At 39.5% G+C, this 15,669-nt stretch overlaps 2 protein-coding genes across 2 annotated transcripts in view; one reads left to right on the top strand and one right to left on the bottom strand.

Moving 5' to 3' along the window:
- LOC111627739 (BTB/POZ domain-containing protein 6-like) overlaps positions 1-15,669 on the top strand; it is a 34,303-nt gene that overhangs the window by 13,819 nt on the left and 4,815 nt on the right. The window lies entirely within an intron of this gene.
- Positions 12,004-14,769, bottom strand: LOC111627740. The gene is made up of 2 exons (XM_023371362.1): positions 14,468-14,769; positions 12,004-12,546 (listed from the first exon to the last, which is right to left on the bottom strand). Exons 1-2 carry the CDS (start codon positions 14,738-14,740, stop codon positions 12,031-12,033), a joined length of 789 nt encoding a protein of 262 aa, XP_023227130.1. The 5' UTR covers positions 14,741-14,769; the 3' UTR covers positions 12,004-12,030.

Genomic DNA, 15,669 nt, shown 5'->3' with positions numbered 1-15,669 from the left:
TAGCAGTTTTATTAAAAGTATCGCGTGAACAGGCCACATACAGTTGTACTGTACATGTGAGAAGCACGGATTCTTTAAATTTAGCCCACATACACACAGAGATTGTTAGAAGTGCGATATTCCTCATTTTTATATAATATTTTTTAATCCTTTATAATTTTGATTATTTAATTGCTCCTTCCTCTCTTCCTTGGCATGTTGTGAAATTTCTGATAGTTGGATAATAAACAGTTTTATTGTAATTTGTCTTTTGAAATTATTTTGAGTCAATATTAAAATTTGGAAAAGTGGATTCCTAGACCGCTTTATAAAATAAGCAAATTTCCTCCTACAACTTTGGTTGTTGTTCGTTACAGTTAAGGTTTTAACAAAGTTCGAGCGAATACATAATTAGCAAAAAATAGTTGAAATAAAGTGATTAAACAAAAATTATTACAAATATTATAAATAACAGTTCACAAATGCATATATAAAGATATTTTTTGGAGGGGAGGAAATGGTCTTCACAATTTGAAATCGATCGAATACACAGAACACACAGTGCTCGTATACACGCGCGCCATCTATCGTAGGATAAATGTACTATGCCAGAAACCTTCGTGGGAGTGTATTAAAAAACTTCCCAAAGTTTCATGGCAATCGTATTATGCCAGAAACCTTTGCGGGAGTATATTAAACAACTTCCCAAAGTTTCACGGCAATCGGATAAACGGTGTGGTAATGCATGAAGGACACACACACATTTTTATATATATAGATAATAAATTAATTAGCCTAATAAATATGGCTATGATAAATTGAAGGGCCTATCACATCAGGAACTGACTGGAGCAAAGTAGACTAAATTTTTACAAAAAAATAGACTTTAATTAACCACAATCAAATTTTTAGTAGAATGCATTTTGGGCACAAAGACCCCTCATCAGCCTACATACATCCATACAGTATAAACACAAATATTTATCAAGACCATCATAACATAAATAGCAATTCCAGAATGTTTTAGTTTGGAATTACTACAGTAGAGCGTCGATTTTCCGAATCAATTGGGGACCGGATAACTGATATTTCGGATAACTGATTTACGTACGAAAAAATAGTTTAACGTATCCGATTTCGAAATTTTTCTCCGTTGCGTGTCGCTTCGCGTTGAATTTTCGTCGATGTTAAGCCTAACGAAGATTATTGTATCGTTAAAAATTATTTTTTTATTCAAAATAAATATATTGAAAAATATAAAAATAATAAAAAAATTATACTTCAGATGTTAATTTAGTATCAAAAACGTAAAATATTTGAGTAGCCCAAGACATAGCCAAAGATTGAAACGCCACAGCACTGGCGAAAATTTAAATTTGTTGACTGGAATTCTTTCGGATGATTGACTTTCGGAAAATCGACGCTCTACTGTATTTATTGCATTCTAAAAAATTTATTGTGCCACATGTAAAAGATTGTGGTTACAAACCACTATGAAAAATAAACTTTACATCAGCTGCAACTGCAGGTAAATGGCAATGCATTGAAGAAAAGAATATACAAAAGCCACATTCTTCAAGTGATAAAGCTTGGATTATAAACAAACCTAGTAAGACTGTATTTCAAAAAACTGGTTATTTAATTTTAATTATGTCCGACTCACCAAATAAACCATATCCAGTTCATAAGCCAGCAGAAAAAATTCTTTCTACAAACGTTTTCATCTATATGTAATAGACATCCTCAGGTATTGACGATATCGAACTAACGGCTAGTCAAATAGAACGTTTTTGAAAGTTCCATTAAACGACATAATTCAAATATGATGTGTTAAAATTAAAATATGTAAAATATTTAAAACATATCCAAATAAATAATCAATTGATTTCACGTAGATCATGTCGTAAATATCCTCTGTAATTTAAAATATCTTCAATGCGCATTTTAATCATTGGGATTTAATTCAAACATGGCATGCCATGCTACGGAAAGCGTATCGGTTTCTTTGAAATTAATACCGACCCCTTTTTTAATTGCCTTATATATCTCCAGCGATTTGAGGTACTTGAGTTGTGCTTTATCCGATACTTTGTGTAGTAATTTAGCGTTTTTTAGATCAACATGAACGTCGTCATCATTTGCATATGTTGCTAGTGCCATTGTGGTCAGCTTTTTTCTTATCGAGTATTTATGTTTTTTCATCCTCGTGGCGAGACCTCTTGCGGTAGCTCCAATGTATGTTAAAGCATGGTCAACTCGGTGATCTTGAAGAGGAACCGCATAAACCCCTGGAGAGTTAGAATCTTTTATACGGTTTTTATCATTTCTGATAAGAGAGAAGATCTTAGGAGAGCGTCGATATGCTAGGTGTACTTTAGTAGTCCTTGCAATCTCTCTTTATATAAATTAACACTCCTAAACCTTATAACTCCAGTAATAAACATTTAATAGCAAACTAACGTTTTCAACCGTACATTCGGTCTTCTTCAGGTTTAAAAAACCAGTTATATTCGAACATGTGAATGCATAGAACAAAAATTCTGAAATTATTTTCAAAAAATGGAACTTTACCAACGTAATTTAAAAGAATAAAAAGTTAAGCGTGTGCATTGCCATGGCAACGACATGTTAAATGTGAAAATACATTCCTATAATGACATATATGTGCTACATACGTTGACTTACATATAATGACATAAATGTGCTACATACGCTCCTATAGTGACATATATAAATACACAAAATAGGGGTGTGGCTTCTAACCACTATTGTGGTCATTGCCTGTTCCTTCATAGCAGTATTTCCAAGCGTGTGACAAATTACCAGCATCCTTAGAGTTAATGCAATTGGTGCGTAACCCGGCTTTGTAAATTTCAAGTGCCTCAAGGTTTCGTAGGTGTTCTACACGGTGAGACAGTTTAATCAGTTTGGCCTCATGTAGGTCAGCTCTTATGCCTGGTTCAGTCGCAAATGTTGACAGGGCGGTGGTGTGCCTTTTATTAACGATATCATAATCGTGCTCCTTCAATCTTTTATTCAATGAGCGCTTTGTAGACCCAATATATACTAATTCCCTTTGAAACCTGTCATCCCAGAGAGGGACCATGTAAACACCCGGTGCTTGCTTTCTATTTATCTTGTCTTTGCCACTGCGGAGTAGTCCATATACCGTGCTTGGCCTCTTGTATGTAATTTTAGTATTAGTATGGGAGGCAATCTCCCTATAAATGGAGTTGAGGTGGTGGTTGTACTCAACCACCACACGAGGCTGTATGCTACCTGTGTTTTGCGTTCCGTAGGTCGCTACCCGTGTGTTAGAAGTGTAGCTTGCGGCCATTCGAGAGGAGTATGCGCTGGAAAGGTTGTTTACTAGGCTCCTGCTATATCCGTGCTGTAATGCTATGTTCTGGATTCATACTAACTCTTTCTCCGTGTCTTCAGCTCTAGTATGGTGCGTGAAAGCCCGTTTTATTAGGGCACGGAAAGCCGCGATCTTATAAGAGTATGGGTCCACAGAGTTGGCGGGGATGAACAATGGCTTATAGCATGACTTGTAATGTACTTTCGTTATCACCCTAGTGCCATCAAGTTGAAGGTGGATATCCAGGAAATGTGCATCAGTATTGCTCATCTGATCCAATTTGAGGGTGAGGCCGTAAGGATTGTTATTCATTATACTTATGAAATTGTTTATGTTCGGTTCCTCTTTCCATAGAATAAATATGTCATCTACATATCTCTTGTATATGTAAATGTTGGAAACGAACTGGGGTATGACCTTTCCTTTGAGCTGCCTTATTACCAACTCGCACAAATCCCCAGATAGGGGCTGCCCATGGGCACGCCACGCTTTTGTAAGTACATATTTTTGTTAAAGCGGAAAAAAGAGGTGTGACGTAGAATGTGTGTCAGCTCTAAAATGTGCTTACGATGTACAGTGGCACCGGGTTCACTAAGTAATAGATCCCTAATCGCACAGAAACACGGTTCTATTTTGATCAATGGGTATAGAGATACAAAGTCAAGGACTGTGATGTACGCATCCTGTGTTACGGTAAGAGGTCGCAAAGTATCTATTAAATCTGTGGAGTTTTTGATTATCCACGGATAATTACTCAAGCTTTCATGTATCCGTTTGTGCACCGCCGAATCCAACAAATGCGTCAGGGATCTGGCCTTATCAAGAACAGGTCTCAGGGAGGGTGATTCTTTATGCGTTTTAGCGAACGCAAAAAGCCGGGGGGTGTCTATATATATTAGTAAGTGTTTTGTTGTATGTGATAACCCTCATTTGTTCGTCTTGCGGCATATTTTTCTCCCTCCTATTTATGTATTGTTTTACGAGAGGCTTGACCTAAAGAGGAGGGGTATCCATGTTGTGTTGCAAGGGTCTCGATCCTTGACAATTCGTTCTCCTTTTCATTTTGCTCCGAACAATGTGTGCGCGCCCTTTTTACCAACGCTCGAAAAGCAGAGACTTTGTAAGAGTAAGGGTCATGTGACCAGTTATGTATAAATAGAGGTGCATATGAGTCCTTACGGTACACACAGGTGGAAAGCTGACCTTGTTCCATTTTGATGGCAATATCCAAAAAGTGTACAGTTGTCTGACTCTCCTGTTCAACTTTCAATGTCATGCCATAGGGGTTATCGTTAAAATAGTTAAGTACCAAATCAATGTTGGGTACCTTATTCCATACGATGAGTACGTCATTGATGTACCTGACATACAATGCTATGTCCTTTTGAAATCTGGGTAATACAGTATTTTATATATTTTACATATTTTAATTTTAACGCATCATATTCGAATTACGTCGTTAAACGGAACTTTCAAAAACGTTCTATTTGACTAGCCGTTAGTTTGATATCATCAATACCTGAGGATGTCTATTACATATAAACAAAAACGTTCGTAGAAAGAATTTTTTCTGCTGGCTTATGAACTGGATATGGTTTATTTGGTGAGTCGGATATAATTAAAACCTAATAAGACAGAATTTGAACAGCTTTTGAACAAAATCTCTGTTCATAATCTAATTGCTGCAATTTTGTAAGTGATGCCAGGTTACTCCAATTCTTTTATAAACCATGCCAATTCATCTTTTCTTTGGAACCCACTTACAATTCTGTTTGATGTTAAAAAAGCTGCTTTACCCTAGGATTGGCTATTAAATCACTGCAGGACAATGTTTGAAACTTTGCACCTGACAGATGAAGAAATTGATTTAATAAAAAAAAAAACACACACACACAAGCACAGAGTGTTAAAGAAAAATATTTAATTTTTGTTATGCCAGGTTCCACCATCAAGGTGTGTTATGTAGTTTACACACCAGCAACACTGCCATGTGTTCATCATTCTTGTTCCCACCTTCACACTGTACAGTCTGTAAAATAAAACTTCTCTTTGCCTTCCAGTTTGGAGTATCTTTTATCAGGTTATGGGCCCAGGCCACGTCAGGATAAGTCAATTTTAATCGAAGAATTAAGTATCTGAATTTCATTGATCAAGTCGTCTTACTAAAAATGGAATCTGTGAGTAATACCTTTACTATTGCTAAACTGAAGGGTGCTAAAAACTGGAACTTATGGAAGTTTAGAGTAGAAGTTCACATGCAGTCCAAAGGATGGATAGACATGTTGTGTGAAACACCAACAGGAAGATGATAAGAAAGCTTCTAAACGAACCAAACATATTTGCGTTAAATACCATTTTGTAAAGGAAAAGATAGGAACAGAAATAACAGTAAAGCACATAGACAGCAATGAACAGTTGGGTGATATATTTAAAAACCACTATCTCGGATTAAATTTGAGTACTTAGAAATTGTATAGGAGTCTGTAAATTTAAATGAGACCGCTTCCTATGCACTCTGGACCGGTCTCTTAATTTCTTTTTTATCTTAAATCTTGATTGTAGTGAGTGTAACAAAAATTTAAAAATTTAAGAGGAGTGTTAAAGAAAAATATTTACTTTTTGTTATGTCTGGTTCCACCACCAGGGTATGTTATGTAGTTTACACACCGGCAACACTGCCACGTGTTCCTCATTCTTGTTCCTATCTTCACGCTGTACAGTCTGTAAAATAAAACCTCTCTTTGCCTTCCAGTTTGGAGTGTCTTTTATCACAGAGTAGAAGCAAGCTGTGGTTTGTGCATAGATCAGGAAGAATAACTGCTTCTGTTATGAAAAGTGTTTGTAGAGCAGATATAAAGACTCCACCAGTTTTATTAATTAAAAAAATTTATTACCCTAAAGAATTCTCTTTTAGGAAGGCTGCAACTGCATGGGGTTGTGAACACGAATAAAGTGCTTCTGCTCAATATAAAATAATACAATGTAAAAAACATGAAAATTTTAGTACCAAAGCTTGTGGACTTCCCTTAAATTTGTCCTGGTCTTACATTGGTGCAACATTGTCAATTTCAATTGCTGTGGAGCAGGTTTGATGGAAATTAAGTGCTCATAGTATAAAAGAGTTGAAAGTATAGAAGAAACCCTCCAAACTTTTTAAATGTGAGTAAATTCACACTAAAGAAAGATCATGTGTACTATTATCAAGTTCAAACTCAGTTGTTTATTTGCAATGATAGTTAATGTGATTCTATTGTTTGGACAAAAAGTCCATTTACATTGAATGCATTAAATGTGATGAATTGTTGTCAGCAAGCATTGTGCAACAAAGTAAGGCCTTTTTTATGCACTGTATTTTACCAGAGCTAATTGCAAAAAATTTTCTTTCCAGCCACTGTTGCACTGCTTTCCAGCCATTAATTGCATGTACAAATTTTATAGAATAAAATACTCTATTGCAGTGTTTTTCAACCTGTGGGTTGCGACCCCCATGGGGGTCGTGAAGCCTTATACGGGGGTCGCGGGTAGAAGAAAAAGACAAGTGTTTGTAGGTCCTACATTACATTAAAAAAACAACAATTTCAGCGAGAATTATGGCCCACCCCAGAAAAAGATAGCGGAAAAAGTGTTGAGCTGATTTGCAAAAGGAAATAAAAAGTAGAAGCTGAAAATTCAGATCCTAAAAAAAAGTCAACAGTTCCCTGTGCCTAATGTTATAATTAAAGGAAGTTTCATACTTTATGTGTTAAATTATTGTCGATTCTTCTGAAATTTTCATTTTAATCAACAATAATTTTTCTCAACAGAAAGAAAATTAAATACAGTTTTTAAAATCACTGATATAGTTTTAATATGGCCCTAGGGGGGGTCGCCAGAATTTTTTAACTTGTAAAGGGGTCGCATATTCAAGAAGGTTGAAAAACACTTCTCTATTGTATAGCAAATTGTTTAGTTTGGTGTAAAAATTACCACTTTTAAGCAACAAAAATAAAAACCCAGAAAGTATTACAGTATTGAATAAATATTGTAATTCCATCTGACTGATAATCAGAATTATTAATCAAATGGAACTACACTGTTTGACAAGTTTATTAGAAGACAACAAATTGTTACAACTTTTCAATTGTTACAGAACCTTTAGTTCTAACTGTAAGCAGTTCAATTGGTAATGTAGACTGCAAGATTCTATATTGATTTTGGATGTGGCCAATTATTCTTTCTACATGTATCCTTAGATGTGAAAGTTTTCTGCTCTACATATCATCTGTAGCTGAAAGTTGTTCCTCTTGTGTAGGCTAGAAATAGAAGTTTTGCACAATAGAAATCTACAGTGTCAGCTATGTTAAACCCTCTGTTGGCTAAAACGTCATCACCGGGATTGAGATAATTTAAAAAGCCAGAATACTCAGTTAAATATTGGTCACAAACTCTACCTCCCCATGGTTCTGAGGTGTGTGAGAGTTAAGGATGTACGAGACAAATAGTTCCAAGAATATCACTTAAACAATAATTTATTACAACAGGGATTAACAGGTATACAGAGATGCCCGTCAGAGACAAATACACGAATATACAACAGGTCTACTCTCGTCCGGAATCTTACAAAATTTTAATTACCACGATATAGGGTCTAATCACTAACTTATAATTAACTTATATCTAACTTAATCTAATACTATACTAATAAGAGGAAAAAGAAGGAAAGAAAGAAAAGGTCTACCGGTAGTTATCACAGGAGGTCCTGATGGTGGTTTTCGATAATTGCGGGGGTTTTCTCGGCCGACTTTGGTATATTAAACATTCCTAGTATGAAATTTGGCACTTAGTATTCGTAGACTACTATCTCTCATCAATCAAGTCGCTAGTCCCTTTCTCTTCTCTTTGGACTACGCTAAACTTCGTACATTGGGCTGGTTCTTTGTCTTAAGACTGACTTATTGTCCCGACGATATTTTCTTAACCCTCTCTCCTCGTCGTCCAGGCAAAAAGTGTCCTTCTCACCCCTTTGTTCACCTTGTGTACCCCACGGGCAGGGCCGCGCCCTGTTCACGTCGGTAAGCCACCAATCAGGACCCACGAAATTCCCGCTCCTGATCGGGTGACCGGAAATGGTCATTAGTATGAAGAAGAAGGAAGGAAAAGAACAAAGAATCTTAAATCTAAATACTATAACTATGTATATACAAAATGGCGGACAGCCACACAAGCCCTCATCAGGGGAGCTCAAACTCCACAGTGGAGTTTGTGATAGTCCACTCTCCTCCCTCTGAGGTTGTATCTGCCTTGATATGAGTCCTGTAGTTGATCACTTGGCGTTGTCCTGGCTTCCTGATGTACAGGTTCTCTGATATGACTCGGGGGTGCGATGCGTTGTTGGTAACTTCGTATTATGTTACCTTCATCCTCCTCTTCTTCATCTTCGGGCTGGTCAAGGTGATCCTCTCGGTTAGTCCTGTTCGGTGTATGATTTCGATGCACAGTATGTGAGAAATATGGCTTAAGTCTATCGAAGTGGATTACAAATGTCTTATCCTTTGAAGTTTCTCCTAACTCCGCGGTTACAGGACCTAGGATCCGGGTGATACGAAAAGGACCTAAGTACTTGGGGGAGAACTTGCCAAATTTTCTCCCACGATGCTTTCGCAACACCCACACTCTTTGGCCTACTTCAAACCTCCGCGCCTTCCTTTGTAAGTTACATCTCCCCCTATTATCTAGATTTTGGTGCCGACCCCTTAAATATGCCTGATTCCTAAGTACGGTTAATTTTTCCATTATTTCCTTCCTATGGTCAGAAATACTCGTAGTAGTTTGTGTCCCTGTGGGGAACACTTCGGGTATCCGAGGATCGAAGCCTAAAAGGAGGAATGCGGGGGATTCACCGGTCGAAGAATGGGTCGCGTTATTATAGGAAAAAGCCGCTTGGGCAATATACTGATCCCAATCCCGATTCCTACCTCTCGATAACCGGGCTATTATTCCGCAGATCGATTTATTAAACCTTTCACACACTGAATTCGCACACGGGCGGTAAGCAGTGGTGACTTTGCGTGTAATACCTAAGGTTTCGCATAAATCATTGAATAATGTGGACGTGAAATTTGCCCCCCTGTCAGAGATAATCACTTCGGGGCACCCATAACGGCATACAATACGTTCGAATATAACATCAGCGATGACCTTGGCTGTTTGATCCCGAAGAGGGATAACTTCCGCATATCTCGTGAACACATCGATAACCGATAGGATGTATCTATTTCCGCTGTTTGTTACAGTTAAGGGACCGATAATATCTATTGCTAATTTTTGGAAAGGGAAGCTTGCTACCTCCGTCTCTTGAAATGGCTCCTTTCCACGATGGAGATTGAATCGCTGGCAAGTTTTGCAACCTTTTATAATGGACTTAGCTATAGCATGAAGGTTTTTAACATGATAATGTCTGTCAACCAACTGACTCGTCTTTTCAGCACCTAAGTGCCCTCCCATGCCGGACTCATGGCAGGCCCTAACTACCTCCCTACTCATACCTTTTCCAACACAGACGCGCTTCCACCGGTATAAGTTATACCGACCAGGCTTAACATGGACTAATACCTCACCATCAAGTTGATATTCCGGCTGGATGGTTCCCTTAACATTAATGAACTCTCCCTTCCGACGGTCGTTCTCCAGCCCCTGTTTCATGGTACTTAGGAACTCATCCTCTTCCTGAGACTTTATAACCCGTTGATACAAATTCCCATTTTCCCCACTCGAACTGTGGTTCATAGAATCGTGTTGGGAATTGGGGCTTATTGGGCGCGACATGAGGTCAGCTACAGGGTTATTCTTGCCTTTAACATGTGCTACTATAATGTTATAGTTAGACAGCTCGATTGCCCACCTCATTAGTCGATCATTTTGGTTATTCATATTCCTAAGATATGATAGGGGTTTATGATCAGAGTATACCTTTACATCATGGCCCAATATAAGGGATTTGAAATGTTGGAGGGATAGAATTATGGCTAGGCACTCCTTCTCAATAGTGGAATAACGCAATTCCGGTCCTCTAAATTTCCGGCTAAAATATCCTAATGGGACTACGCCGTCATCTCGTTGCTGGCCGAGGACTGCTCCTGACGATCGATCAGACGCATCAGTATACAAAACGAATGGGGATGAGAAATCGGGGTGTGCTAACAACGGGGGGTTGGATAATACTTCCTTAAATTTTATAAAACTCGCCTGGCAATTCTCATCCCATGAGAAGGGTTTTCCCTTTTTCGTTAATTCCGTTAGAGGTAATGCTAATTTGGAGAAGTTAGGGATAAAGTTCCGAAAAAACCCCACCATCCCCAAGAAACTACGAACGTCCCTAACATTCCGCGGTGGGTTACCTTTCTTAATAGCTTCTACATTACAAGGGTCCGGGTAGATTCCTTTCATCCCAATCACGTGACCAAGGTATTTGATTTCTTCTACCCCGAACCTGCTCTTAGTAGGGTGGAGTTTCAGATTAGCGTCATATAATATTTTGATTACTTGATCGATGAGTTTTAAGTGTTCCTCTAGAGTAGGAGAGAAAAGGATGATATCGTCCTGGAAAACATAGCAGTTTACGCCTATGAATGGGGCAAGGAGGCGTGACATGCAATACTGGAAAAAACGACCGCTATTTTTTCCTCCCTGGGGAATCCGTGTTAACTGGTACTTAGCCCACGGCGTGGTGAAGGCGAATATGTGCCTTACCGCCGGGTCTAAAGGGATCTGGAAATACCCCGATTTTAAATCAATCACCGAAAAATATCTACTCCCATGGAAGGTGCTTAGGATCTCGTCAACTCTAGCTAAAGGGAACATCTGGGGTTTCGTAATCTCATTGACCTTGCGCAAATCTAGTGTCATCCTGATTTCGCCCGACTCCTTTTTTACAATGTGAATGGGGGAATTCCATTCTGAAGAACTTCTCTCTATAATTCCCACTCTTAAGTAGGAATCAATCAACTTTTTTAGATCCGCCAGATAGCATTGGGGTATACGGTATTGCCTAACATTGACTACACGGGTGGTGTCTACTTCGGGTTTATGGGTAAATAATTTCGTACCTTCTAAATCTTCGATCGATTCGGCAAAAAGACCAGGATACCGGTTGAGTATGCGGGTTACTTGGTCACTACTATTCGACATATGCGTTCCCAGAGATGGGGACTCAGATAATAGCCCGCTACTCAAGCATTCGAATGAGGACCTTAGCGGACCCTTCTTCGACTTTGATAAAAATTCCTGCTTGATATGCTCGCTCGCACTGGCTATCAGGGAAGGGAACTGCTCCATGACATCCATCCCAATAATACCCTCATATTCTAAATTGGGGGGAAACTTCATACAACAACAACGGATCGGGACTGTTTTACCATTATAGCTCATAACTAAACTCAAAAACTGATCACATTGTGTGATCGCACCATTAATACCCCGGATACTAGTTAATCTGTCGTTAGTCATTGCGTTGTTAATCTCCGGTCGACTCTTCCTGCGGATGAAACCCAAATCGATCAGGGACTTCTCGGCTCCCGTGTCTATTAGGAATCTCAGGTTCCCGGTTTTCATGCTACCAATTATTAATGGGAGTCCCTTTCCAGACAATATAAATTTGGTCAGATTAACCACCAGACTAGGAACTCTACGCTGACCGTCATCGAGTTCCTGTCCTAGTTTAAAGCATGGCTCTTACGATTTGGACATCTACGGGCAAGATGATTCGGGCTATCGCAAATAAAGCACCGGCGGCCGGGATAGTCGCGCCTTTCTGGCCGGGTTTCGACTAGCTTCGTCACGACTTCGAGAAGGGATTTCATACCTTTTTCTAAACTTGCCAAGCGATCGTCATCTCTGTGGAGCATTACAGGATTAGCGCTTTCCCTTCCCTCCTCACACCGTTGATCACTGTGGGCATTGTAACCTATATTTCTAATTTCCCGTGAGCTACCACATTCTCTCTCCACACGTTCCTCCTTCTCGGCCCATTCGAAGGCCTGTTCTAACGTCTCAGGCTCACGGCGGCTCACATGGCAACGGATATTCTGATGGAGACCTCTAATAAATCTTTCCTTAATGACGTCATCCTTGAACGAAACAACAGTACGGTTTTCCTGGATGGCCCTGGACATAACCGTCTTTGTCCTAACAATATAATCACTAATTAATTCTCTCCCTCCTTGCTTTATGTTCAGCAATTGATCCAAATGCCCTCTCTCTCTACCTTCAAACTTCTCATAGCATTTTATCAAATTCCGCTTTATTTCTCCGAAATCTGGTATGGGGGTGTGCTCTAACAAACACATAAACGTATTTAACGGATCTCCCTTCAGTTTGGCTTGTAAAACCGCAATTTTAACATCATCTCCCCATTTTGCTAGTCGCGCTATGTTATCCATCGTGCGGAAAAACTGAATTATATTAACATTATCGCTCGGGGAATTTGAGAAGGTAGGGATCATTCCCAAAAACCCTGTAACTACAATGGGAAGGTTCTCAAGTTTAACTTCTCCCTTATGCTCTAAAACTTGCTCGTCCTCCCGGTCCATAACTGACTAAGATAAATGAACAGTTACCTTAAAACTATACAATACTCAATTTCGAAGATCGATCTGAACGAGAGTTCTTTTTACAACGGGCATCCTGTCGCGGACGCCATTGTGAAAGTTAAAGATGTACGAGACAAATCGTTCCAACGAATATCAATTAAACAATAATTTATTACAACAGGGATTAACAGGTAACACAGAGATGCCCGTCAGAGACAAATACACAGATATACAACAGGTCTCTACTCTCGTCCGGAATCTTACAATTTTTAATTATCACGATATAGGTTCTAATCACTAACTTATAATTAACTTACATCTAACTTAATCTAACACTATACTAATAAGAGGAAAAGGAAGGAAGGAAAGAAAAGGTCTACCGGTAGTTAGCACAGGAGGTCCTGATGGTGGTTTCCGATAATTGCGGGGGTTTTCTCGGCCGACTTTGGTATATTAAACATTCCTAGTATGAAATTTGGCACTTAGTTTCCGTAGACTACTATCTCTCATCAATCAAGTCACTAGTCCTCTTCTCTTCTCTTTGGACTACGCTAAACTTCGCACATTGGGCAGGTTCTTTGTCTTAAGCCTGACTTAATGTCCCGACGATATTTTCTTAACCCTTTCTCCTCGTCGTCCAGGCAAAAAGTGTCCTTCTTACCCCTTTGTTCACCTTGTGTACCCCACGGGCAGGGCCGCGCCCTGTTCACGTCGGTAAGCCACCAATCAGGACCCACGAAATTCCCGCTCCTGATCGGGTGACCGGAAATGGTCATTAGTAGAAAGAAGAAGGAAGGAAAAGAACAAAGAATCTTAAATCTAAATACTATAACTATGTATATACAAAATGGCGGACAGCCACACATGCCCTCATCAGGGGAGCTCAAACTCCACAGTGGAGTTTGTGATAGTCCACTCTCCTCCCTCTGAGGTTGTATCTGCCTTGATATGAGTCCTGTAGTTGATCACTTGGCGTTGTCCTGGCTTCCTGATGTACAGGTTCTCTGATATGACTCGGGGGTGCGATGCGTTGTTGGTAACTTCGTATTATGTTACCTTCATCCTCCTCTTCTTCATCTTCGGGCTGGTCAAGGTGATCCTCTCGGTTAGTCCTGTTCGGTGTATGATTTCGATGCACAGTATGTGAGAAATATGGCTTAAGTCTATCGAAGTGGATTACAAATGTCTTATCCTTTGAAGTTTCTCCTAACTCCGCGGTTACAGGACCTAGGATCCGGGTGATACGAAAAGGACCTAAGTACTTGGGGGAGAACTTGCCAAATTTTCTCCCACGATGCTTTCGCAACACCCACACTCTTTGGCCTACTTCAAACCTCCGCGCCTTCCTTTGTAAGTTACATCTCCCCCTATTATCTAGATTTTGGTGCCGACCCCTTAAATATGCCTGATTCCTAAGTACGGTTAATTTTTCCATTATTTCCTTCCTATGGTCAGAAATACTCGTAGTCGTTTGTGTCCCTGTGGGGAACACTTCGGGTATCCGAGGATCGAAGCCTAAAAGGAGGAATGCGGGGGATTCACCGGTCNCTCCTTGCTTTATGTTCAGCAATTGATCCAAATGCCCTCTCTCTCTACCTTCAAACTTCTCATAGCATTTTATCAAATTCCGCTTTATTTCTCCGAAATCTGGTATGGGGGTGTGCTCTAACAAACACATAAACGTACTTAACGGATCTCCCTTCAGTTTGGCTTGTAAAACAGCAATTTTAACATCATCTCCCCATTTTGCTAGTCGCGCTATGTTATCCATCGTGCGGAAAAACTGAATTATATTAACATTATCGCTCGGGGAATTTGAGAAGGTAGGGATCATTCCCAAAAACCCTGTAACTACAATGGGAAGGTTCTCAAGTTTAACTTCTCCCCTATGCTCTAAAACTTGCTCGTCCTCCCGGTCCATAACTGACTAAGATAAATGAACAGTTACCTTAAAACTATACAATACTCAATTTCGAAGATCGATCTGAACGAGAGTTCTTTTTACAACGGGCATCCTGTCGCGGACGCCATTGTGAGAGTTAAGGATGTACGAGACAAATAGTTCCAAGAATATCACTTAAACAATAATTTATTACAACAGGGATTAACAGGTATACAGAGATGCCCGTCAGAGACAAATACATGAATATACAACAGGTCTACTCTCGTCCGGAATCTTACAAAATTTTAATTACCACGATATAGGGTCTAATCACTAACTTATAATTAACTTATATCTAACTTAATCTAATACTATACTAATAAGAGGAAAAAGAAGGAAAGAAAGAAAAGGTCTACCGGTAGTTATCACAGGAGGTCCTGATGGTGGTTTTCGATAATTGCGGGGGTTTTCTCGGCCGACTTTGGTATATTAAACATTCCTAGTATGAAATTTGGCACTTAGTATTCGTAGACTACTATCTCTCATCAATCAAGTCGCTAGTCCCTTTCTCTTCTCTTTGGACTACGCTAAACTTCGTACATTGGGCTGGTTCTTTGTCTTAAGACTGACTTATTGTCCCGACGATATTTTCTTAACCCTCTCTCCTCGTCGTCCAGGCAAAAAAAGTGTCCTTCTCACCCCACGGGCAGGGCCGCGCCCTGTTCACGTCGGTAAGCCACCAATCAGGACCCACGAAATTCCCGCTCCTGATCGGGTGACCGGAAATGGTCATTAGTAGAAAGAAGAAGGAAGGAAAAGAACAAAGAATCTTAAATCTAAATACTATAACTATGTATATACAAAATGGCGGACAGCCACAT

This window comes from Centruroides sculpturatus, unplaced genomic scaffold (genome assembly GCF_000671375.1).
Source record: "Centruroides sculpturatus isolate CEXI.00-Female unplaced genomic scaffold, Cexi_2.0 scaffold121, whole genome shotgun sequence".
In the NCBI taxonomy this organism is placed as follows: Eukaryota; Metazoa; Arthropoda; class Arachnida; order Scorpiones; family Buthidae; genus Centruroides; species Centruroides sculpturatus.
This window is presented reverse-complemented; position numbering and strand designations above follow the sequence as displayed.